General features: G+C 42.6%; 2 protein-coding genes across 3 annotated transcripts; one reads left to right on the top strand and one right to left on the bottom strand.

Moving 5' to 3' along the window:
- Positions 1–1017: 1017 nt before the first annotated feature.
- LOC117426485 (ubiquitin recognition factor in ER-associated degradation protein 1) lies at positions 1018–9934 on the bottom strand. Its single transcript, XM_034044080.3, has 12 exons — positions 9788–9934; positions 9087–9219; positions 8685–8717; positions 8347–8468; positions 8079–8209; positions 7628–7700; positions 7353–7421; positions 7181–7249; positions 6912–6962; positions 6550–6638; positions 6204–6285; positions 1018–1229 (listed from the first exon to the last, which is right to left on the bottom strand). Exons 1-12 carry the CDS (start codon positions 9788–9790, stop codon positions 1155–1157), a joined length of 930 nt encoding a protein of 309 aa, XP_033899971.1. The 5' UTR covers positions 9791–9934; the 3' UTR covers positions 1018–1154.
- Positions 9935–10179: 245 nt separating this feature from the next.
- Positions 10180–16844, top strand: LOC117426106 (cell division control protein 45 homolog). Of its 2 annotated transcripts, XM_034043404.3 has the most exons (19): positions 10180–10358; positions 10854–10913; positions 11201–11293; positions 11403–11540; positions 11687–11842; positions 12513–12571; positions 12666–12714; positions 12859–12920; positions 13125–13175; positions 13282–13401; positions 13732–13863; positions 14080–14178; positions 14268–14429; positions 14935–15073; positions 15401–15484; positions 15606–15724; positions 15997–16073; positions 16403–16469; positions 16650–16844. In XM_034043404.3, the coding sequence occupies exons 1-18, from the start codon at positions 10308–10310 to the stop codon at positions 16465–16467; spliced, it is 1716 nt and encodes a 571-aa protein (XP_033899295.3). In that variant the 5' UTR covers positions 10180–10307; the 3' UTR covers positions 16468–16469; positions 16650–16844. The 2 variants fall into 2 exon arrangements, with proteins under 2 accessions (XP_033899295.3, XP_058888773.1); XM_059032790.1 differs by having other exon boundaries at positions 16403–16844.
- Positions 16845–25213: the final 8369 nt, after the last annotated feature.

Raw genomic sequence — 25213 nt, forward strand, 5'->3', positions numbered from 1 at the left:
CGAAAGAAGCAGCCTATAAGAAAATTAACTAGAGTTGCATGTAACCCTTTACTGCATAAAGTACTTGCAGTACGGTTCATTCTAATAGCTGTGTGTGTGTACAGTACAGTGGATTCTGTAAGAATACTGGCAATTACCTGTGCCCCACTCCAACACCAGACTGCCCGTTTCCATGGCGGGCAAACAGCCATACCCATAATATCTTATCAAAGAAGTGAAGGGTTTTTGTTTTGTTTTTTTAATTTAAAACAAGTATTTTGTTATTAGGTTTCAATATGTGCCGTGCATCTTTGTAATATCTGGGAAGTGCTGTTGTATTTGTTTTAGATTGATTTTATTTGATGCAGTGTTTCTTTGTAAATTAGGTTTGATACTAAACTATAATTACAAACAGTGAAGGCGGGTGGGGATGAACAGGCCATATTCTGAAATAACCATTACCTTGGATCTCGTAAGTGCGCACCAACACTCAATGCTGCTTCTGAACATGAAGGCATTCGTGTTTCCTTTTGTATTTTTGCAGGCATTGTACATCATATCAATATAAAAATAATAAAAGGCAATCTCGTAAAGGGTGGTCACGTAAAACATTCAAGGCACACAAATGAACCCGTACCGGTGACGTTTTGATCTTTATTAAAAGTACTACATACTTTTGTTTTAAACTTGTATATAATTTAAACTCACATTCCTTTCAAATGAAACTCTTCCAGATGTATTTTATAAGAGCCTCTTTCCTTAAACTTCAAATCCAGTAAAAGGCCATTTCATACACTATTATCAAAATACAAAAATAATGCCAAAACATTGGTGTCACCATGTGGAAACTCCACTCCAAACATGTGTGATTCCATGCACTGCATTCATTCATCAGATCCGATCCAGCAGGCTGTAAAAGCTGTTTTTAACATGGCTAACAGTATATCTTAAAATGTCTGTCCGTTACACGGTTCTGAATGCTATTATATGCTAGACAAGACATAATGCAGCAGAAAGTTTCTCCAGAAAGGCAGTGAGTTCCAGTTTTTTTATTATTTATTTATTTATTTTTAAACACAGCATTATATTCATGTTTTATTACTAGTCAAGCAATAACTTAAATTAGCAGGAAGCCTCGAGTTACACTTTCTTCAGCACACAGCCGTCTCCTCCTCTTAAGGGTTCCTTCCTTTCTTGCGCAGTGATTGTCCTTCCCCTGAAAAGGCGATGAACCTGCTCAGAGCATCATCCTGCAAGGAAACAGAGCGGAGAAGTGAACAGCAGCAACGACACCGAAACAGAGCGGAGAAGTGAACAGCAACAACGACACCGAAACAGAGCGGAGAAGTGAACAGCAGCAACGACACCGAAACAGAGCGGAGAAGTGAACAGCAACAACGACACCGAAACAGAGCGGAGAAGTGAACAGCAGCAACGACACCGAAACAGAGCGGAGAAGTGAACAGCAACAACGACACCGAAACAGAGCAGAGAAGTGAACAGCAACAACGACACCGAAACAGAGCGGAGAAGTGAACAGCAACAACGACACCGAAACAGAGCGGAGAAGTGAACAGCAACAACGACACCGAAACAGAGCGGAGAAGTGAACAGCAACAACGACACCGAAACAGAGCGGAGAAGTGAACAGCAACAACGACTGAAACAGAGCGGAGAAGTGAACAGCAACAACGACACCGAAACAGAGCGGAGAAGTGAACAGCAGCAACGACACCGAAACAGAGCGGAGAAGTGAACAGCAACAACGACACCGAAACAGAGCGGAGAAGTGAACAGCAACAACGACACCGAAACAGAGCGGAGAAGTGAACAGCAACAACGACTGAAACAGAGCGGAGAAGTGAACAGCAGCAACGACACCGAAACAGAGCGGAGAAGTGAACAGCAGCAACGACACCGAAACAGAGCGGAGAAGTGAACAGCAACAACGACACCGAAACAGAGCGGAGAAGTGAACAGCAACAACGACACCGAAACAGAGCAGAGAAGTGAACAGCAACAACGACACCGAAACAGAGCGGAGAAGTGAACAGCAACAACGACACCGAAACAGAGCGGAGAAGTGAACAGCAGCAACGACACCGAAACAGAGCGGAGAAGTGAACAGCAGCAACGACACCGAAACAGAGCGGAGAAGTGAACAGCAACAACGACACCGAAACAGAGCGGAGAAGTGAACAGCAGCAACGACACCGAAACAGAGCGGAGAAGTGAACAGCAACAACGACACCGAAACAGAGCGGAGAAGTGAACAGCAGCAACGACTGAAACAGAGCGGAGAAGTGAACAGCAACAACGACACCGAAACAGAGCGGAGAAGTGAACAGCAGCAACGACTGAAACAGAGCGGAGAAGTGAACAGCAGCAACGACTGAAACAGAGCGGAGAAGTGAACAGCAACAACGACACCGAAACAGAGCGGAGAAGTGAACAGCAACAACGACACCGAAACAGACCGGAGAAGTGAACAGCAGCAACGACACCGAAACAGAGCGGAGAAGTGAACAGCAACAACGACACCGAAACACAGCGGAGAAGTGAACAGCAACAACCACACCGAAACAGAGCGGAGAAGTGAACAGCAACAACGACACCGAAACAGAGCGGAGAAGTGAACAGCAACAACGACACCGAAACAGAGCGGAGAAGTGAACAGCAACAACGACACCGAAACAGAGCGGAGAAGTGAACAGCAACAACGACACCGAAACAGAGCGGAGAAGTGAACAGCAACAACGACACCGAAACAGAGCGGAGAAGTGAACAGCAACAACGACTGAAACAGAGCGGAGAAGTGAACAGCAGCAACGACTGAAACAGAGCGGAGAAGTGAACAGCAGCAACGACACCGAAACAGAGCGGAGAAGTGAACAGCAGCAACGACACCGAAACAGAGCGGAGAAGTGAACAGCAGCAACGACTGAAACAGAGCGGAGAAGTGAACAGCAGCAACGACACCGAAACAGAGCGGAGAAGTGAACAGCAGCAACGACACCGAAACAGAGCGGAGAAGTGAACAGCAACAACGACACCGAAACAGAGCGGAGAAGTGAACAGCAACAACGACACCGAAACAGAGCGGAGAAGTGAACAGCAACAACGACACCGAAACAGAGCGGAGAAGTGAACAGCAACAACGACACCGAAACAGAGCGGAGAAGTGAACAGCAGCAACGACACCGAAACAGAGCGGAGAAGTGAACAGCAACAACGACACCGAAACAGAGCGGAGAAGTGAACAGCAACAACGACACCGAAACAGAGCGGAGAAGTGAACAGCAGCAACGACACCGAAACAGAGCGGAGAAGTGAACAGCAACAACGACTGAAACAGAGCGGAGAAGTGAACAGCAACAACGACACCGAAACAGAGCGGAGAAGTGAACAGCAACAACGACACCGAAACAGAGCGGAGAAGTGAACAGCAACAACGACACCGAAACAGAGCGGAGAAGTGAACAGCAACAACGACACCGAAACAGAGCGGAGAAGTGAACAGCAACAACGACACCGAAACAGAGCGGAGAAGTGAACAGCAACAACGACACCGAAACAGAGCGGAGAAGTGAACAGCAGCAACGACACCGAAACAGAGCGGAGAAGTGAACAGCAACAACGACTGAAACAGAGCGGAGAAGTGAACAGCAACAACGACACCGAAACAGAGCGGAGAAGTGAACAGCAACAACGACACCGAAACAGAGCGGAGAAGTGAACAGCAACAACGACACCGAAACAGAGCGGAGAAGTGAACAGCAACAACGACACCGAAACAGAGCGGAGAAGTGAACAGCAACAACGACACCGAAACAGAGCAGAGAAGTGAACAGCAACAACGACACCGAAACAGAGCGGAGAAGTGAACAGCAACAACGACTGAAACAGAGCGGAGAAGTGAACAGCAACAACGACACCGAAACAGAGCGGAGAAGTGAACAGCAACAACGACACCAAAACAGAGCAGAGAAGTGAACAGCAGCAACGACTGAAACAGAGCGGAGAAGTGAACAGCAGCAACGACACCGAAACAGAGCGGAGAAGTGAACAGCAGCAACGACTGAAACAGAGCAGAGAAGTGAACAGCAGCAACGACACCGAAACAGAGCGGAGAAGTGAACAGCAACAACGACTGAAACAGAGCGGAGAAGTGAACAGCAACAACGACACCGAAACAGAGCGGAGAAGTGAACAGCAGCAACGACACCGAAACAGAGCGGAGAAGTGAACAGCAACAACGACACCGAAACAGAGCGGAGAAGTGAACAGCAACAACGACACCGAAACAGAGCGGAGAAGTGAACAGCAGCAACGACACCGAAACAGAGCGGAGAAGTGAACAGCAACAACGACACCAAAACAGAGCAGAGAAGTGAACAGCAGCAACGACTGAAACAGAGCGGAGAAGTGAACAGCAGCAACGACACCGAAACAGAGCGGAGAAGTGAACAGCAGCAACGACTGAAACAGAGCGGAGAAGTGAACAGCAGCAACGACACCGAAACAGAGCAGAGAAGTGAACAGCAACAACGACACCGAAACAGAGCGGAGAAGTGAACAGCAACAACGACACCGAAACAGAGCGGAGAAGTGAACAGCAGCAACGACACCGAAACAGAGCGGAGAAGTGAACAGCAACAACGACACCGAAACAGAGCGGAGAAGTGAACAGCAGCAACGACTGAAACAGAGCGGAGAAGTGAACAGCAGCAACGACACCGAAACAGAGCGGAGAAGTGAACAGCAACAACGACACCGAAACAGAGCGGAGAAGTGAACAGCAACAACGACACCGAAACAGAGCGGAGAAGTGAACAGCAACAACGACTGAAACAGAGCGGAGAAGTGAACAGCAACAACGACACCGAAACAGAGCGGAGAAGTGAACAGCAGCAACGACTGAAACAGAGCGGAGAAGTGAACAGCAACAACGACACCGAAACAGAGCGGAGAAGTGAACAGCAGCAACGACACCGAAACAGAGCGGAGAAGTGAACAGCAGCAACGACTGAAACAGAGCGGAGAAGTGAACAGCAACAACGACTGAAACAGAGCGGAGAAGTGAACAGCAACAACGACACCGAAACAGAGCGGAGAAGTGAACAGCAGCAACGACACCGAAACAGAGCGGAGAAGTGAACAGCAGCAACGACTGAAACAGAGCGGAGAAGTGAACAGCAACAACGACACCGAAACAGAGCGGAGAAGTGAACAGCAGCAACGACACCGAAACAGAGCGGAGAAGTGAACAGCAGCAACGACTGAAACAGAGCGGAGAAGTGAACAGCAACAACGACACCGAAACAGAGCGGAGAAGTGAACAGCAGCAACGACTGAAACAGAGCGGAGAAGTGAACAGCAGCAACGACTGAAACAGAGCGGAGAAGTGAACAGCAACAACGACACCGAAACAGAGCGGAGAAGTGAACAGCAACAACGACTGAAACAGAGCGGAGAAGTGAACAGCAACAACGACACCGAAACAGAGCGGAGAAGTGAACAGCAACAACGACTGAAACAGAGCGGAGAAGTGAACAGCAGCAACGACACCGAAACAGAGCGGAGAAGTGAACAGCAGCAACGACACCGAAACAGAGCGGAGAAGTGAACAGCAGCAACGACACCGAAACAGAGCGGAGAAGTGAACAGCAACAACGACTGAAACAGAGCGGAGAAGTGAACAGCAGCAACGACTGAAACAGAGCGGAGAAGTGAACAGCAACAACGACACCGAAACAGAGCGGAGAAGTGAACAGCAGCAACGACACCGAAACAGAGCGGAGAAGTGAACAGCAACAACGACACCGAAACAGAGCAGAGAAGTGAACAGCAACAACGACACCGAAACAGAGCGGAGAAGTGAACAGCAGCAACGACTGAAACAGAGCAGAGAAGTGAACAGCAACAACGACACCGAAACAGAGCGGAGAAGTGAACAGCAACTGATATATTTATGAAGGTAGTCTGGCGCTAGGCGTGTAATCTGTTCCAAAGTCATAAAGCAGCATTTCTTTCAAAAAAGATTGCAGCTTTAAATAATTCAATTTTGTTTTAATATTGAAGTCCTTATTCATTAAATGATATACATTTTCCTAAGTCTGTAAAATTGCATTTTACTTGTTGGAATTGTAGATCTGTCCCCTTTTCATTCATTTGAACTATTTAATAAATTAAAATTTAATAATAATAAAAAATTACAATCTTACATCATCCACTTTCTTTGGCTGTGGTCGTGAATTTCTGATGAATGTGATCCTTCCAACTTTGTAGTCATAGTTAGGGATCCCTCTGGCAATGACAAAATAGCACCTCTGTTATTGCATTAGCAGATCAGCTTTGACTGGATTAGTAAACCCATGCTTATTCACTTCCATTTCCAGCACACTACCAGTGATGCAATGAACCAGGTGATGGTGTGACATTAACACTTTGGTAGGAGTGCTGTACAGAGCAGCCATTGCCAAACCCACATTTACCCAGGACTTCCAATAGAGAAAGCACCCAACAATCAGTATCATTCATTTCTGGATCAGTAAAGGAGTTTCCTCAAACCTCTTAATGTCGCTTGGATCAATGGGCACTGGGCTGGGCTCAATTCCTTTCGTCTTCCCATCAAGTCGGTTTCCTGAGCAAGCGAATGCCTACAAAACATGCAAAGACAATACTTCTTTCTTTTCACTTTAATACGGAATCCACTTCTGTAGGTTTTCCCACTTTGTGCCAGTTAACAACATTTAAATGGCTATCCTTGAGTTGTGTCACTAAAAGCCAGTCGAATGCAGAGGCCTCTAGGATAGTATGGTACTTACCAATAAAATGCACTAGCACACAGAAGCGCTCTGTCATATTCAAGTATTTGTTTGGTTTCATTGGTTATTTTTCCAGCTCACAACATGACGTTTCAGTTCACTTACTCTGAATCCTAAATCCATCTCACCGTAGCTGCTTGGATCAGCCTCTTCTTCCTACAAAGTAAAACAACGTGGCATGTCAGAAGCATACATACAGGGATTTAAATGAACACATCACAGTGATGTTACTGTATCACTGCCATTACGTACAGCTGCAACGTGAAACTGCACTTTCAGAACATGCAAGTCATTTCTCTCTTATGAGGGGTATCTGACTTTTAACATTATAGTGGCTGGAGTTTCAACCTCAAAACTAAACCAGGTTGACATACGGTGGGCTCCTCGCGCTGTTGTGGTCTTCTCTCTGGCTCTTTGTACCCCAATGGGGCATCGAAATCCACCTACAAGAAGAAGATGATCATGAAAATACTACCCCTCACTAGTGTACTGTTGGTTTTTTTTCATGTATTATAACAAGTGTATCCGATAAGTGTGAAGACTCACATTCATGTCACATTCAATGATAGATACAGCCTTGTCTGGTTTGGTTTCCATTACTCGTAGTTCATAGATCTGAAATGAGAACAGAGGGTTAACGTTACGTGAAGTGTTCCAAACTGAAGGAAACTGCAACGCTAATGCACTCACAGTTTATTTAAGTACTGAAAACATACAAAATTAAAAATTAAAAAAAAATAATAGCCGACTGCCTATTCTAAATGTCTTCTCAATAAAACTCCACACCCACTTTTATAAATACATTTTCATTAGCAAATTACCTTTTCATTGTAGTTGATTGCAACCACATCACCAGTGGTTAAACATGCAAAATTTCTCAAAGCATTTTCTAACCTGCAGAAAGGCTAGTTAAGGACAATGATGCATTTACTGGGCAGTAATATATATATATATATATATATATATATATATATATATATATATATATATATATATATATATATATATATATATATTAAAAACATAACATGGTAGATTCACAAACGTTTTACAAGAATCCAAATAAAATGATTCATGAAGTAATAGAGATGTTTACAGATTTTAATGAAGTGATGCTCAATTCATTATAAATTCCATACCTGATGCCACAACATACAGCTCTGAATGTCCCCTAACTGCACGCAAGCTCCCACATTAATGAGCATATAAGGAATGCTTTTGCTAAGCGTTCTGTGCATATCTGAACAGCTCTAACATTCACAGAAAGGATACACTGCTTTGGGATTGGTTATATCCAGGAAATCAGGACTCTGTGGCTGGAATTTGGAGTATGTAGCCACCATGAGATTGACACTCTCCACCTGCACCAGACCCCCCTCTTCCAACAACAGGTTCTGCATCATCTGAGCAAAAACAGAGAAAGCATGCACAGAATGAGGAAAGACATGGCTTACAACAGTCACACTGTAGACAGGCTTTAGAACAAGCTGATGAGTAAACCTCTGTGCATTACTATAAGGCACATGACCTGGGAACTCACCCAGTGTGGAAGATAACAGATGCCCTCATCTGCAACAAACTCCAGCACACCACAATGTGTCATGCGATCTGAATTTTTATTTGTCAGCTTAAACAGCATTGGATACGTGATATTAAGTCGACCTAAGGGGAGGGGAAAATATAATCAGTGTTTTTAGAATTCAAATTGGTAAAAAAAAAAAAAGATATATACATAAATAATAATACTGATAATAATGACCTGGTACAGCATTCAACATCATCTGTAGTTATTATGCAACATACAGTCATCATTCATATTTGTAATATGACACGTGTAATTAATCTGAATGTAAAGGATATAAAAACTCTGGTACTTACTAAGCTGGTCCAGGGCAGATGGGGGCATAATGACTGAAATAAACACAACAAAAAAGTGAATGCAAGCACAAACAGATACATTGAACTACCAATAATCTCATGCATGCTTACAAAACAGTTACAAATGTACTCTTTTGTTATTTTACTTATATTACTAGTATACAGGATAGGTACTGATTACAACAGTATGCTTTAAGTTAAGCTTGCTAAGAAGGCTGTTTTATCACCGGATCCTGCAGATTAATAAAACTATTGAAGAATGGGGAAATGGGCTAACTCCAAGAGCTCTGCAAAAATCAGAGTAGGTCAAGGCAGACGCGGCGGGCGTATACATGCTGGATACTAGGGCCGGGGTATATGATTAGTATACATCCTCAAGCAAGTCCATCCTCATTCCCTTACTCTTTCCACCTTTGTCCACGTCCGAGCGGTCATTGGGTCCCGCAAGCATAGACACGGAGTAGCAGCGGTACTGCGTGGAGAAGCGATTCTGGAAAGCCCGAGGAATCGGGTGGTCAAACATATTGAAGGAAAACTGGAAAAGAAAGAAATGTAAAAACAAAAGAAAACAACGGATAACAAAATACAAAAAAAAAAGTAACCGTGATCGATCTGTAAACAAGCAGGGTATCAAGGACACAGCTTTTCTTTCTTAATGGACATGCAAGTCGTCGGGTTTTACGGAAGAAATAAAAGTGCTTGCGTTGTATTGACTTTGAGTTTAGAGAAAGTGAAACGGGTGGTTACATTAACAAAATGTTTTATTCAGTTGGCAGCAGCGGCATCAGCTGCCTTAGTAACTTAGTGCCATTATAAACCCTACCAGTAAGCATCAGACAGGGACGAACTACATGGCATCCTATAGTCTGTATTACAACCATTATTTACATTTTATAAACAGGCAGCCACTGGCCCAGAGTTATAAAAACACAGTCACACTACACGTTGAAGTACAGCGGCCGCTTCCACCGGGCAGAGTAGAAATCAGCTGTTTTTTGGTTTTGTTTTCACAGTGACGGTGCATCTTTGTACCTCTGCTATGATACACGAACACGCCTTTAATTACTACCGATGCCAGAATGCCAGTGCGCCACACTACTTACCATATTGCCGAATCGTTTTCTACTTCGTTCTAGGTTACAATAATGGCTTGGTTATTGTTACTACACAATACTGCTCCGCTTTCCCAAAACATCCACCACACTGTCCGCAGCAGTCAGCAGGAAGTAGACTGCCTCGCAGGGAAATGATCTTTTTAGCGTCGCTGTCCAATCACAAGACAGTTTGTTTCAATTCTGCCCAATCACACAATGGCGTTCTCGTTTTCTAAACTTTGATTGGTGCATTGCTTTGTTTTCATTTTTACAATTTTTTTAATCGAAAACGCTTTCTATTGGTTCAAAGTCTATCTGCTTTAAATCACCAATGACAGGAAGGATTTGAAGATAGGCTGTTGGTTATTGGCTATTGGGTTGCCTAACTAGCCAATTGAAAACAAGGGTGGCCAGAACAATTTGGCGCCCGTGTTTGATGTCCGGACTTTGTGTGTACGAGTTACATTTGTTTTAAAAACGATTATACAGACACATTTCTAGTATAAGCTTTGTAAGAAAGAGTTTTGAAATGTTTGTGTCCGATATCCGAAAGGAGTTTTATGACGTTATTGTAAACCAGGTAAGCGAGTAGCAAGCAGAAAGAGAGAGTCGTTTTGTCTGCATTTACACCAAACTCGTAAGAGTCCTAGAAATTGAATGCGAATTTGTGTCTGTGAATATGACAAACTTTAAATATGAATTTTATCGTGAGGTGTTTTTTTGTTCTAACAGTACGATTGGGGCTAGATATACAAGCTAGACTTCAGTGGTACGACCTTATTGGAGAGGCGAATGGTGATGCTGTTTAATTTTCCTGTGCTCGCGTCGGGGCAGTAATGAATCCTACATGAAAAGCTGTTTGAAATGGCCGGAGTTTTATATATGTGTGTGTGTGTGTTTGTGTGTGTGTGTGTGTGTGTGTGTGTGTGTGTGTGTGTGTGTGTGTGTCAGTCGTAGGCCTTGCTATGACGCGTGAAAGCTCTTGCCTAGACTTCAGTATCTTGTATTTTTAGTGCTCTAGTGTACATGACTACATCGGTTCATGTTAAGTGCGTGTCGTTGTGTTTGTTTTCAGAGGGTGGCACTTCTTGTTTCCGCGGATGTAGATGCCCTGTGTGCCTGCAAAATACTCCAGGTAAACAAAACAAGCATACCATGACCGCTCTTGATTTTCCCTTGAAACTTGTCCAAAAAAATAATAATCAATTAAGACATTCTACAAGTTACTGTAGACATGAATTGTGCCATCGCAGGTTATGGGATTCATATGCAATCAAGGAACTAATTGAACTGCCTCACTTGTTTTAGATGATCTGTAATGAATTACACATACATACACACATTGGTGTAATCTGTGTATTCCCTTTGCCATTAACACGTGTGCACTCAAAGCATTGTTAAAGTGTCCCTCTCACTGGCTAGGCGCTGTTCCATTGTGACCATGTCCAATACACACTGGTTCCTGTGACGGGCTGGCAGGAACTGGAAACTGCATTTCTGGAGCACAAGGAGCAGGTAGGGGTCGGTTATGAGCAGTCCGTTTTGTTTATACAGTGTATTGTCAAGTTGACCATAATACACACTTGTTTTTTTTTTTTTTTTCCTTGATGTGTTACACTTGCAGTTCCGGTACTTCGTTCTGATTAACTGTGGTGCTAACATTGACCTGCTAGAGACCCTTCAGCCGGACGAGGACTCTGTGTTCTTTATCTGTGACACGCACAGGCCTATTGATGTTGTCAATGTCTACAATGATACACAGGTACAGCTGCGTGCCACTCCTAAATACAAAACCCGGTGGTGTTACAGATTAAGACTCTTTTTGTATATTTTCCACATAAACCCTGATGGGTTCTTCTATTCAGGCATAGTGTTTTTATTTAAGCATGCTTTCCCGTCTCTTCCTAGATCAAGCTGCTCATAAAGCAGGATGACGATCTTGGCATTCCTTCCTATGACGATATCTTCAGAGATGATGAAGAGGAGGGTGAGGATGGGGATGACTCTGGAAACGAGAGCGAGGGTGGCTCTGAGCCCTCTGGTAAACGAAGGCGGTTTGATGAGGCAAGTTAATCCTGTATGACGCAACCATTTCAAACATGCGTAAGTGTGGTCGTGTTGTGAGGCGGCAGCCAGCTGTGAGTCTGTTTCAATCTTGGGTGTCCAAGCTGCAAGAATATCTGAAGTTTCCATGACCCAGGATGGTATTGGACTGGACACCCCATCAAGATATATTGCATTTCTATAATTAATTCTACTTAATTGAAGATAAATGATGGTACAACAATACCTTAAATCCTAGTTTAGACCTGTTGCACTTCACAGAGCCTGTTTATCCATCATGATGATGATGATGATGATGATGATGATGATGATGATGATGATGTTTTGTTTGTTTATTTTAGCAGACACCCTTCTCCAGGGTGACTTAAAGTTGTTAAAGTATCACATTACAGATAAGAGCAGTTATAAAATACATTAAAATCAGGAATAAGAATTCAAACGAGAAAATAAAAAATACAGTAATTGTTTGAGAGCAGTTACAGTTAAATATTTCTTTGTAAGAGTAAATTCCATTAAGAACGAGTAGTAAGTATGATAAATGGATAAGATGTCAACGCTTCAGACACAAAAAAAAAATCTGCATGTGGTTTGGGATATTTCCAAGTTATGAAAGGCTTGATAAAATGATTGAAGGCTTAAAGGGACAATACTGAACTTTTTATTTCAATAGGGTGCTGTGGAGAGAAGAATAGAAAGACGAAGGGAGAAGCGGGACTGGGAAGCTCGGAGGTAAGAGCGCGATGTACAGTATCTTGTTACACCGCATGTTAGCAGTGGATGGTTTGTTACAGCAGCCTGTTAACCTCCCTGTTCTCTTTTACAGAAGAGAAATCTTGTTTGACTACGAGCAGTATGAATACCATGGAACCTCTGTAAGTGCTAAGCATGAGCGTTCTGCGCTTCTAGAACTGCTTCTACGTCCTGTAATTTGGTATTTGAAGTTCCCAAGGATCGGATTAATGCAGCCTTAAATGTCAGGTTTGTTTTGTTGAAGTTATCTTTTTTTTCTCTTCTAGTCTGCACTAGTAATGTTTGAGCTGGCCTGGGTTATGTCCAAGGACTCCAAAGACATGCTTTGGTAAGTTTGCTAAATACTGCCAGTGTTACATAAATGTCAAATACAATCTCAGTCTGTACTTTAACACTTAAATGTTTTTTAATTGACTTTTTCCTGTGATTTATAGTTACAAAAATGCAATGACAAGCTAATGCACATAAGATTTGTTTTCCTCTCTCTCTCTGTCTGTCTCTCTCTGTCTGTCTCTCTCTGTTTGTCTGACAGGTGGTCAATTGTTGGTTTAACAGACCAGTGGGTTCAAGACAAAATCACACAGTAAGGACACTACTTTCCCATATGATTTATAGTGTCAAACATCACTTTTGACTTTTTTTTTTTTTTTAAACAAAACACTGACGCAAAGTTTTCTTGCATCTCGCAGCATGAAATACGTCACAGACGTGGGCACGCTGCAACGCCACGTTTCCCGACACAACCATCGCAACGAGGACGAAGAGAACTCGCTCTCCATCGACTGCATGAGAATCTCGTTTGAGTACGAGTATCCTTTCCATGGTTAGAAAGGGAGAACCCTATCTAAAAATCTACCCAGTGACGCAGCATAGCGTTACAAATGTATACTGTGTTTATCCTACTCTTGAGTTCTCTCTGGACTCCCTGTTGGAAGCAGATGAATTTTCAAAAAGCCCAATGCCAGATACAGCTAGCTTGTTTTAAAGTGAGGGAAAACTGTGCTAGTTTTTCATGGAGATTGATTAGCTGCACCTGGTATGGAGGTGGGGTCTCTGGAAAGCCATGCCCTGTACTCCCTGTAAAGTAGTATTTCATTGCTCATTTTCAAAGAGTAGACATCCTTCACTGTGTCTCCCAGCCTGCACCTGGCCCTGTACCAGCACTGGTCCCTCTACGAGAGTATCTGCAACTCCTGTTACACATCGTCACATTTTAAGCTCTGGTCTATTCATGGACAGAAGAAGCTGCAGGAGTTCCTTGCTGATATGGGGTATGTGACCTGAATGAGATTTCTAAAATGATTTTTTATTAATGCTGAGCCTGACATTCAGGCATTGCCGTTATGTATTCTCTGGTCGACCTGTGAGCTGCTGGTATTTGAAATGCAGGTTTTCAGTTTCGGATTGTCTGGACTGCAGTCGGTTTGTTTGTGTAATTCATTCTTGCATGAACTCCCTTTTATTTTGTTGGCACTTCTGGGTTTCAGCCTTCCACTGAAACAAGTGAGACAGAAATTCAACTCTATGGACCTCTCCATAAAGGACAATCTCCGGGAAGTCATTGAAGAATCTTCAAATAAATACGGGTACTTTGCTTTTGTATATTGGTTGCATTTTATATTTTTTGTTTTGAGCAAATTTTATAAATCCTATATATTTTTGTTCTCTCTCCCAGAATGAAAGATATCCGAATACAGACATTCAGTGTTCATTTTGGCTTTAAGAATAAATTCCTTGCCAGTGACGTGGTCCATGCTGCAGCAGCCCTTCTTGAGAACATTGAGAAGGATGAGAGTGGAACCGATAACTTTATTAAGGCTTTAGACAGCCTGTCCAGGTACTCCCACGCTTCATTAACTCAAGGTCTTTGTGTTATTTATGGCAGTCTGCATTCTGAACTGGATTTGTGAGAAACTAGATTAATTACGGCAATTAAATTAGTCTTTTGGGCTGTTTAATTATTAAAGGGAAATTTGCACTTTTTTTAAAATGCCTTGTTAAAAGAAAAGTCTTTTGTATTTCAATTTTTTTTTTTTTGCATGTTCTGAATTTTGTTGGAACAACTTAGTCACATTTTGTGACTTGCCTCACTGTATATGGTGGCTTTATTTGAAATGGTAATCAGCATTTCTGATAGTTAAAACACACACAGGGACAGATTCTGCTTAGGTCTAAATATGCTAACTAATAAACTACATATCTGTAATCTAGTAAAGTAAATTAATAGCTTCTTATACTTTTTTTAATATTGTAAAAAAGCTTAATAAATCTGTCCCATAAACTCTGTTCATTTTTTGCAAATTGTTCCTGTAATACACTGCATATCGTATCTTATAATGCAGAAGCAACCTGGAGAAGCTGCACCATGGGATCAAACTGGCCAAGAAAAAGCTTATTTCTGTTCAGCAGACCATAGCCAGCTGCATCTGTACGAACCAGATCCTCTCCCAGGGGCCCTTCCTCTACTGCTACCTGATGGAGGTCAGAATAGACACTTTATATTGCGAGGGTCCTGAAATCGTTCGGTGCGCATTGGGCACGGTCTTTTAATTGTGTTCATAAAGGTGCATGCAAAGCAATCCTGTCTTGTGTTAATTGGTCACTGTATTTGTTACTTGGAAGCATTCTGATTGAATGTTGCCTCCTTTAGTGTCCGACCCTCCCGTTTTTAATTAGTCGTCTTGTTTCTTTTTCTTTGCATCAGTGGGTTGTTTTGTGTTTTTTTTTGTATTTGAAGCAGTTTGTGGTTCATCACTCCTCCCCACCACCGGGTGTTAATTGCTTTTTTTTTTTTTTTTTTCTTTGCAGGGCACTCCAGACGTGAAGCTGTTTTCCAAGCCAATGTCCTTAAGCATTCTCAGTAAATACCTGCTAAAGGCATTTGTTCGTTCAGTAAGTATGCTTCCACCCAATACAGGGGGGGTGGCGGAAAGGGTCTTGAGCTCTTCCCTGCAGAAAGGAAAATTTAAAAATGTTTGTAAGTGACTCAGTTTAATGTCTTAATGTCTTCTAGACGAAGAACAAGCGTTGCAGGCTGCTGCCTTTGATAATGGCGGCCCCCATGGATGTGGAGAAGGGCACTGTGATCGTGCTGGGAATTCCACCAGAGGCGGAGAGCTCGGACAAAAAGAAGTGCGTGCTCTCAAAATATCTCTCCGTTAGCTGGGATAATCCCTCATGTACATCAGCAAGGCTGTGTTGAAACATACTGTCGGTGAAGCGCTTATCTGGACAACTCTGTGTGTGTGTGTGTGACTGATCCACAGTTAGGGGCTTTCTTATTAGAGACCCTCCAAGTCCTCCAAGTGAAGGGCATGCATTTCATTGTGCTCGTACTGGTTCATATTAAGACACTTCTTTGTTTAATCAAACATTAACACAAGCATTTCTTTTGTGTGTGTTAGTTTCTTTGGAAGGGCGTTTGAGAAAGCAGCTGAAAGTACCAGCTCCAGGACGCTGCATGACCACTTTGACACATCTAGTAAGTGTTTTGCATTTTTATTTGAGAGTTACACAGGAGGAAAATAACTTTAAACCTGGCGTTTTAGTAGTTTTGTAAACTGATCTGATTTTGCCACTAGGTGGCAGCATACTTCTACAAATAGTCTGTCGACATTTTCACTTTTGAAGTCTACGGCATTGCACGCAACAGTATACAGAATTTTGGGTGTTTTTTGTATTTGTGTGCTTAGTTTATTCTTGAAACGGGTGTAGCTGTTAAGCACGTGGGTTTGTTTTGTTCTTTGCTTATTTACAGTAGGATAGCATAGATGGGTGTAAGTCTTACACGTAACTCTAATTGTGTTTCAGTTATTGAGCTTAAGACTGAAGACAGAAGCAAGTTTCTGGACGCTCTTATTACACTCCTGTCGTGAAGGTAAACATACTCAAGTTATCAGAAAGATGATGTCTGAGCCACTGCCTTCCCTCGTTCATGGATATCCTAACCATACTCTGTTTTTAGATTGCCAGCTTTAAATATATTTAAAGAACTGCAGTTTACAGTAAAGTTGATATCTACAGTAAATATTCACTTTTTTTTGGTTTTGTTTTTTAGGTCTGAAACTTTTTTTTTTGTGTGTGTCCTGTCTGCTGCTTAAATGTTTTCTCCATGTAATGTGTAAAACTCATGTCTAGTTTCTTCTTTGTATTATGCTGTTTTTAATAGATTTTTATATCGTATGTAAATATTCAATTGATGTAGCAAACGTCGTTGTTTTACACATTTTTAAATAAAATGCTGTGCCGTTAATTGTGTTGCTAGCCTTCATTGAAACTCTGAGTAAATGTCCTTTTTGCCATCTTGCACGTGTTCTCCTTTTTGAAGTGTTTAAAACCAGAGACCCTGCCCTCCACTTTGGAAACCTTGAGAAGCAAGCATCCCGTTATCTGGGTACTTTTGAAAAAGGAACTACATGAGCCTTTTAAACTGCTCTAAATACCACTCCTGTTTTTAATGAGAGGAAGGAATATATCATTAAAAGCTGTATCTGTCTGTTTTAAAGGAATAAACCCACAGAAGTCCTACAGTCACTGACCCATCATTTTAAAGGTGTATTTTATAAATGGTCCTTTTTATAGTATAACTTTAATTATACTATAAACTTTAATTCTAGCTGCAACAGTAGTTTGAATTGCTGTAACGTTAAAACAATTGAGGTTCTTTTTTTAGTTATAATTTTAATTTTATTCCCACGAATGAATGGTTATTCAGGGCAGCAGTGTGGAGTAGTGGTTAGGGCTCTGGACTCTTGACCGGAAGGTCGTGGGTTCAATCCCCGGTGGGGACACTGCTGCTGTACCCTTGAGCAAGGTACTTTACCTAGATTGCTCCAGTAAAAACCCAACTGTACAAATGGGTAATTGTATGTAAATAATGTGATATCTTGTAACAATTGTAAGTCGCCCTGGATAAGGGCGTCAGCTAAGAAATAAATAATAATAATAATAATAATAGCTGCCTATTGTGCTGTGGGCTGTGAGCTTTCTCCCATCTCTTTTCTATACAATGAAGAAGGTATTCAGCAAAAACTAATTATGAAAGGTGGTGTTTTTTCATGTTTGTTTATTTCCATTTACCTTAATACTTTATCACCTTTAATTTAATCTAGGATTTCTATAATACTGAGGTGTCTCGAACCCTCAACTCACAGAACACGGCAGACGTTCCAAAAAAATGACATTATAAACACACTGGTAAGGTCCATGAGACTAAAGGCAGACTCAATATATTTGTGCAGATGATTCTATCCTCATATCTACAGCAGCTATCTGTTGCCACCAAATGCAGCTTTTATAAAATAAACAAAGCAATCACACCCCTGCATAGTGTGATTGCTGATGAAGTTTGTTCTGACGTGTGTTGTACACTGTGTACTGAGACAAGCCCAAAGAGTGCCTGTTTATGAAGCACTATTGTTGTACGTCAGTGATGTGATCAAGAAAAGATATTTCCAAACAAAACTAGAGTGCTATTAGCAGAGAACACTGGGGACTATACCCCCCACCCCCTCCATGGGCAAATTACAGGCAAACGCCCCACACTGTAGTAAATCTATTACATGGGTAATTTGCCCACAGTGGAAAACCTGAGCCCTAGATCAGTAACCTAATTTTGTGTGCATAAATTTATAACTAGAATTATAAAAATATATCTAATTATTTAAACCTTAAATATGATTACTTATTTATTTTCCTGGATTTTTTTTTTTTTTTCTCAAAATACTCCAAACCTCTCTCTCATGGGATGGGGATGGGGATGGGGGGAAGACCATAATTACATACTTTTTGACATGGGAAAGAAAATAGAGCGGACAAATCAGTCTGCACACACAGCCAGCATGTTTACAAACACTGAGCTGATTGCAGGGTGGGTCTTCCTGCCCTGCCAGTGTTTATTCTGTGTAATTATATTTATGAATTTGGTATGGGACAAATCGCTGTTTACACATGCTTAGTTTATAAGAATGTATTGTTTTGGAATTCATTGAGAACTTGACAGTGCCGTGATTGAGCAGAAACTCAGTGATCCCACCCCCCCCCCCACCCAACATAAAAATGAAGTGCTGGTTTTTATTATTATTCTTTAAACCAATCTCTCGTTACTGTATTGTGCATGTGCGATTCTGCATTCTGTGAACTCTGACCTGTTTCCCCTTGGGCAGCCTTGGAAGTTATGAATAGCCTGTCCTGCTGAGACACATGCAAACCCGAGAAGCTCGTGACTGTAATGTGGCTGTGGAGAAGCTTGTCTGGAGGGCAGCAGGGGCAGTTCTTCAGTGGTGTGGTGCTAGACTGCCTTTACGGGGGGAGCAGTGAGCAGGGGTAGCACGGTCCATCCTGCAGGATGGGTGGAGGAGGTCACCTTGGGACGTTTAATTACTTGACGGGATTTATAAATGTGTTTTGTGTTGTGTACATGACATGGCTGTGCTTGGGTGGGTTTTCTGGGGGGGCTAATTCATTCTTTCCTTACAGTAACGTATCCCGGGGTTCAGTTCATCATCAAAAGCAGCGTGCTCTTTAAAGGTGTTTTCACAGGTGTTTCTTGCTTGGCTCTCTTAATTAAAGTCTTGACTCGGTGAAGCGGGACAGTTTTTCACCTTTTGCTTGAGGTTCGGCCACAGCCTTTCCGCTGGGCGCGGGTCACAGGATGTGTGAAGTCCAGCTGCAGAGGATCTCTGTCTGGAAGGGAGACCTGTCAGAGGGATCCTGGTTCTGCACACTCACAAAGAGAAGCTGAGAAGTAGACAGCAGCTTCATGTTAGACTCTCCCCTATACAACAATTGCATGTCGACGTACACAAGATCTTTAGTCTCGGATCTAAGTTTTTTCTCTTTGGATCATGCAGTTTTCAGCATGCTGTATGTATGTCTCTGCTTTACCATACTTTTCTGTAATTTTACCATGCTTTTGGTTTGCCTTTACTAAAGCAAATATGTTGAAATAAATACAGCACACAAAATGATGCAAAATAAGTGCATTTCATTTATTTACTTTTCACTCCAGGGGAAATAAAGTATGTGTTATATATTGCAAGCTTACTGGAAAACCTAATATACTTAATAAAGCTAACCAAAGTAATAATAGAATAGGAAGCATTGCATCTGTGTGAATTAATAGCTGCTGTGCTGCTTCATCGGTGTCTCCTGCAGCAGCAGCGAATGCCTTTCCACTGTGTGGCTCTCAGGAATGCTGAGTTCTCATTTAATAAGACATTCACAGCACGGCTGCAGACAGTCCGAGTCACCCGCCACTGAGCCGGAATGAGCAGCTTCGCAGGCTCCGGGTCTCCAGCGGATTCGGGGAATGTGCTCCAGGGGCACACGCGGGGTCCCGCAGCCCACCAAGACCACATTAAACACAAAGCGCTGGGGATTTGGTTTTGTTTTTGTTTTTTCAATTATTTAATCTAGTGAACACCAAACAAAAGTAGCCCCCCCGGGATACAAAAACAACTTAATTTAATTTAATTAAAAGTTTCCTTTTTTTCATAACATTTCTAATATTGATTCACTTAAAAAAGAAAGTAATACTGCATAAGTTTTTGTTGCTGTTATTTCAAAACTAGTAATTGCTGGCTTTCGTGCCTTTTACCTCTGGAGAGGTATTGTAAAGTGTATTAGAAAACATGGCAAACCATGGTAAATGCATAGCATAACCATGGGTAAACTGCTAAATTACTGTGGACACTAGTCTGCATCCCCAAAACACCGATTTGAGCTAGATTTTTAACAGACTATAGAAAGTGTTGCATGATTGTGGGTATGGGACGGCCTCAATTGTTTATCCCAAAAAAAAAAAGTATGAAAAAGAAGTTTTGTGAAGCTGAAATGAGTAATAAAATAATAAACAGTAGAAATGCCCTCCCCTGCATCAATGACAGTATCATGCATAATCAACGTTATCAAGGCAAACACATGCAGGAAATACATTTTTAAATGTGACACGGACTTGGGCAGCTCCACCCTTTTATTATACCCATTCCTGCAAAAACAAAACGAAAAGGAACAACCAGAAAGCTCCAGGGCAATGCTCTGGTGAGCCAGAGAAAGGGTTGAGATGTCTGGTGTGTACGCCAGGCAGTTACCTCTAGAGCAAGACAAAGGACACCGCGATTTGCATAACAAAGCACTCTTAGAAAGCCAACGAATCCTACGATGATGTAATTAAGGCTGCAGCAGATATAAGCTATGGGGTCAAGTGGCATGTTGGAAAATAAGAAATAAATCAAAGTACTTGTGTGTCTACAGTGGTGTCGCTACTCCCACGTTTGCCACCACAAAGAGGTTAAACATCAACTATGCTATGCTGTGGCCATCAAAAATGTTACTGTGTTTTTCTTCCAGGGTCACAAACACATGCTAACAAACAAATACAGGAAGATTCAGGGTTTTTTTAAACAACATACTGTCATACATTTCTTGTTTCTAGGCTATTTCTTTTCCAGTAGTGCCAGTTTCTGATTTCCTTTGTGTTTGTTTTTTTTAGGTGCTGCCAATCCTGGCTCTGGCACACCAACACAAAGCATGTACCCTTTGCAGTGTTTGCGATGCCCTCACGATGAGCAGTGCCCCTCCAGTGAATGGGGGTGAGAGAATAGCTGTGCTCTCTAACTAGCCTTGCTCCAGACCTCCCTCCACTTACAGAATGCAGAGCAAGCCTTTCTGAAAGGTCTGTAGAAGTGAAAATAAATAGATACAATAAAACCAACAGCAGAATATGAATTGTTTTCTCGAGACGCAGAAGTCTAGAATAAGACGTAAGAAAGACTGGCTTCACAGCGCTGGTCACAACACTTATTTTTGTAATAGCAATATTTTCATTATTAGTGAGAAAACAATAATGTTTAAACATGGTTTTGGGATGTGCTGCTGTGTACTCTCCAAAACAGCCCAATCGTTTAATAATATGCTTAACCTATAGTATCACAGGGGTCTTTCCTGTACGCAGCATGATTTCACTTGCATGACAGCACACTGTAAACACCTGCATCCTAATTGTATTTCCTTTTCCAGTTTTACTCCAGAAGCCAGACAGCCTGATAACCCTTCATTCTCTTCAGCTATTCTTAAACAATTCAAGGTCATTGGATGGATTCGAAGGACCGCTGTGAATCATGATAACAAATAAAACACACATGTGAGTTTAATCAAAATGCAATTATTGACACATGCAACCAGCCCACACAAGCTCAAAGGACTTGGCAGCATGCTTGTGGTTGCATTATTCTGTGTTTTCCTAACATAGCCCTTGTAACTGTTTTAGTGATCTAAATGGGAGCAGTATGTGGATCCGCCACAGCGCCGCCTGATGATTTGAATAGACCCAGGGAGGCTCATTGAATTTTGAATTGGGAGTGTGTGGTGGACAGGTCACTGGGTCACAGACCAGCAGAATTCTTGTGTGATGAGATCATGCACTGTCATCAGAGGGAAATGACTTCTCGCTCTCCATGACTCTGGGGGACGCCCGGGGTTGAAGGTGAACGGGTCAGTGCACACTCTATGGGCAGCTCCAGCCAGCCAACCAAACCTCTCCGGGACTGCAGGGGTCAAGTTTACAGCTTAACATGCTTGTGGGTTTTTTTTTAATTCTTTGTTTTATTAGAAATAAAAAGCAGGAGAGTGTTTCACCTGTTGCTGTGATCTACAGGCCCTTTGGAGCACTCTTTTCATGGGATTCATTGTTAGTTTAGAATTAGATTGTCTAATTGCTTTGTTGAATATCTATGGCTAAGGTATAACAAGAGCCTGTATCTAGGCAACTGAAAGCCCTCCACAGTTGCCGTGGGGAGAATTCCGCCAAAGTGTTCCTTTTGTCTCACAGCCAAAGCCGGGAATGAGGGAGGGAGGGAGGGAGGGAGGAGGGGCTCATGGTTTGTCAAAGATGACACATTTGTACTAAACAGTTAAATTAAATAAACTTCCGTTGATTGTCAATACTTGCTGCATTGTTTCACGTCTTTGTTTAAACACAGGTTGTAAGGGATATGCTGCAATTCCTTTCGGGTTACTTAGGACACTTTCACAAGAATTTCATTTTTCAGAGAATGGGGAACATGCTCAAGGAAGGTGGAATTATTCACAGTTTCAATCTGAGTTCAACAGCCACTGTACTTCAGACACCTGCTCCATGAGCACATTCAGCACAGAGTCATTCCTACAACAGGCAAGTGAGTCATGAGGAAGTGCAGAGATGCAATCAGAGTCCAGCTACAATAGCACTGCCAGGATCCCTGATTACAACAGCACCAGTATGGCACTGCCAGATATGAACCTATAAAACATTATCCTGGGATCCTTATTCAAAAGAAGCTAGCAGGGAACTTGCTGTTACTTCAGTTGCAAAAATAATAACATTTTTACGTTGTTCACCCACAGTTGCTGAGATTGTAGCGTGGTGCTTTCTGTGTCTCAGCTGTTTGCTGCTAGATTTTGTAGTGTGTCTTGATGTAAGGGTAGCTTAGCCGGAGGTAGATGTTGGGGGGTAATCAGCAGACAACGCTGTTTGAATAAAGAACACTGCTTTTTATTTCATTTTCTTAGTGCCACAATTGCAAAAGGACATTATTTTCTGTTGAACACATCTAGAACAGAGAACAGGTAGACTTGACAGACTGGAACAAAACAAGAAAACTATCAGAGTAATTATTAACCCGGCTCGATTCTCTACCATGTAGCTGTACTATGAAGTAACCAATAGCTAGCACTCCAAATATTGGTCAGCTGAATATCCCTGGTTACCTGGAGCACAGACTGCACTGCAACACTCCCATCCTGTGTGAGCCACAGGTACATACACGCTGCTCCCTCTGCAGCATCCTTAACTCATACACTAGCAATTACTATGATTATACAAAATTACATTCAAACGTTTATTTTCCTTTCACAAAAACAAATTGGAGTTTGACGTCAAGATCTCTCTTTCAGTTCCGGAGTAGAGAGCATTAGATTATTATTATTATTATTATTATTATTTTATTTTCTGACAGGTCTCATGCATCTGCTCAGGAAAAGGAAATGTTCCATATCCTGGAGTAAGCGTTCTGGGCTGGGTGTGGGACTACGGGACTTTCCTGATTCGGCAGCCTGCTTTACAACTGAGCCAGCGGGTTCAGGCAGCGGGGTGAGATTCAGAGTGGTGTGTGGAACAGGACAAAGCGCTGAGCAGCTACATCCCTCTCCCTGACAGTGTGAGCCGGTATGCTAATGCTGAGAGAGAGAGAGAGAGAGAGCGAGATGGAGAGGGAGAGGGAGAGGGAGAGGGAGAGGAGAGAGAGGAGAGAGAGAGAGAGAGAGAGGGATAGGGAGAGGGAGGGGGGAGAGAGAGGAGAGAGAGAGAGAGGGAGAGGGAGGGCACTGCTGTCTAACTCTTTGTCTGCTTGGTGACTTAGAGAGTGAATGTGGGATGAAGGGGGCTGGGGGGGGGCATATTTAATTGAAAGACCTTTCCAGTAAGTGAACGCATCTGGTTGTCTTCATCTTTACCATTTTCATAAATAAATGCTTACCCTTGCCCTGCCCTCCCCTCCATCCCTCCCTCACTCCCTCACTCCCAGGGGGCTGGGAAAAAAGAAAGACAGTACTGTATTGTTCTGGGGAAAAAATACTTATTTTTGCATGGTAGAGTTTAGTGTCAGATGTAAAGGTATCTGCTGGTAAATGTAAATGTTAATTTTAGGGTATTATGTCTGCACATTGCACCACTTAGATTGCAGCAACGTTCTCAATGCTATTTACTGATCTATAGATCAAGTCAGTTGAATCATTTCAGAAAGGGCGACCTTTAGGATTCAGGGAAGAGTGATTCAATACAATAAGACTCACACAGACTCTCAACATAAAAGCATGTACCAGCAGCTGATAACTAACCAGAAATGAGACACTTAGAACATAAGAACATAAGAAAGTTTACAAACGAGAGGAGGCCATTCAGCCCATCTTGCTCGTTTGGTTGTTAGTAGCTTATTGATCCCAGAATCTCATCAAGCAGCTTCTTGAAGGATCCCAGGGTGTCCGCTTCAACAACATTACACCACGAGGTCGGCTGGCCACTTTGGCATCTTAAAACACCACATTTTCTGAGCTGACCGTCACAAACTGGACATTCTCAAGAACACCCACCCCAGCTAATGAGGGGCCCAACTAGCATCTTTAAAGTGTAGTTATTTTCATCGTGGCTAAAATAACAAACTCTTGAACACCGTAGCTTGGAAGAATATAACAAAACACACACACACGCACGCACGCACGCACGCACGCACGCACACACAAACACACGCACGCACACACACGCACGCACACAAACACGCACGTACGCACGCACACACAAACACGCACACGCACGCGCACGCACGCACACGCACGCACGCACACAAATACGCACGCACGCACGCACGCAGGAACACACACACACACAAACACACGCATGCACGCACGCACACACACACACACACAAACACATGCATGCACGCACGCACACACACGCACGCACACACACACAAACACGCACGTACACACACACGCACGCACACACGCACACATACACACAGTACAAAAGTAAATGTCTGTGTCATCCATACAAACTTGGGGTACTCTAGAGCCTAGGGGCTTAAGTTT

Source organism: Acipenser ruthenus, chromosome 11 (genome assembly GCF_902713425.1).
Source record: "Acipenser ruthenus chromosome 11, fAciRut3.2 maternal haplotype, whole genome shotgun sequence".
In the NCBI taxonomy this organism is placed as follows: domain Eukaryota; kingdom Metazoa; phylum Chordata; class Actinopteri; order Acipenseriformes; family Acipenseridae; genus Acipenser; species Acipenser ruthenus.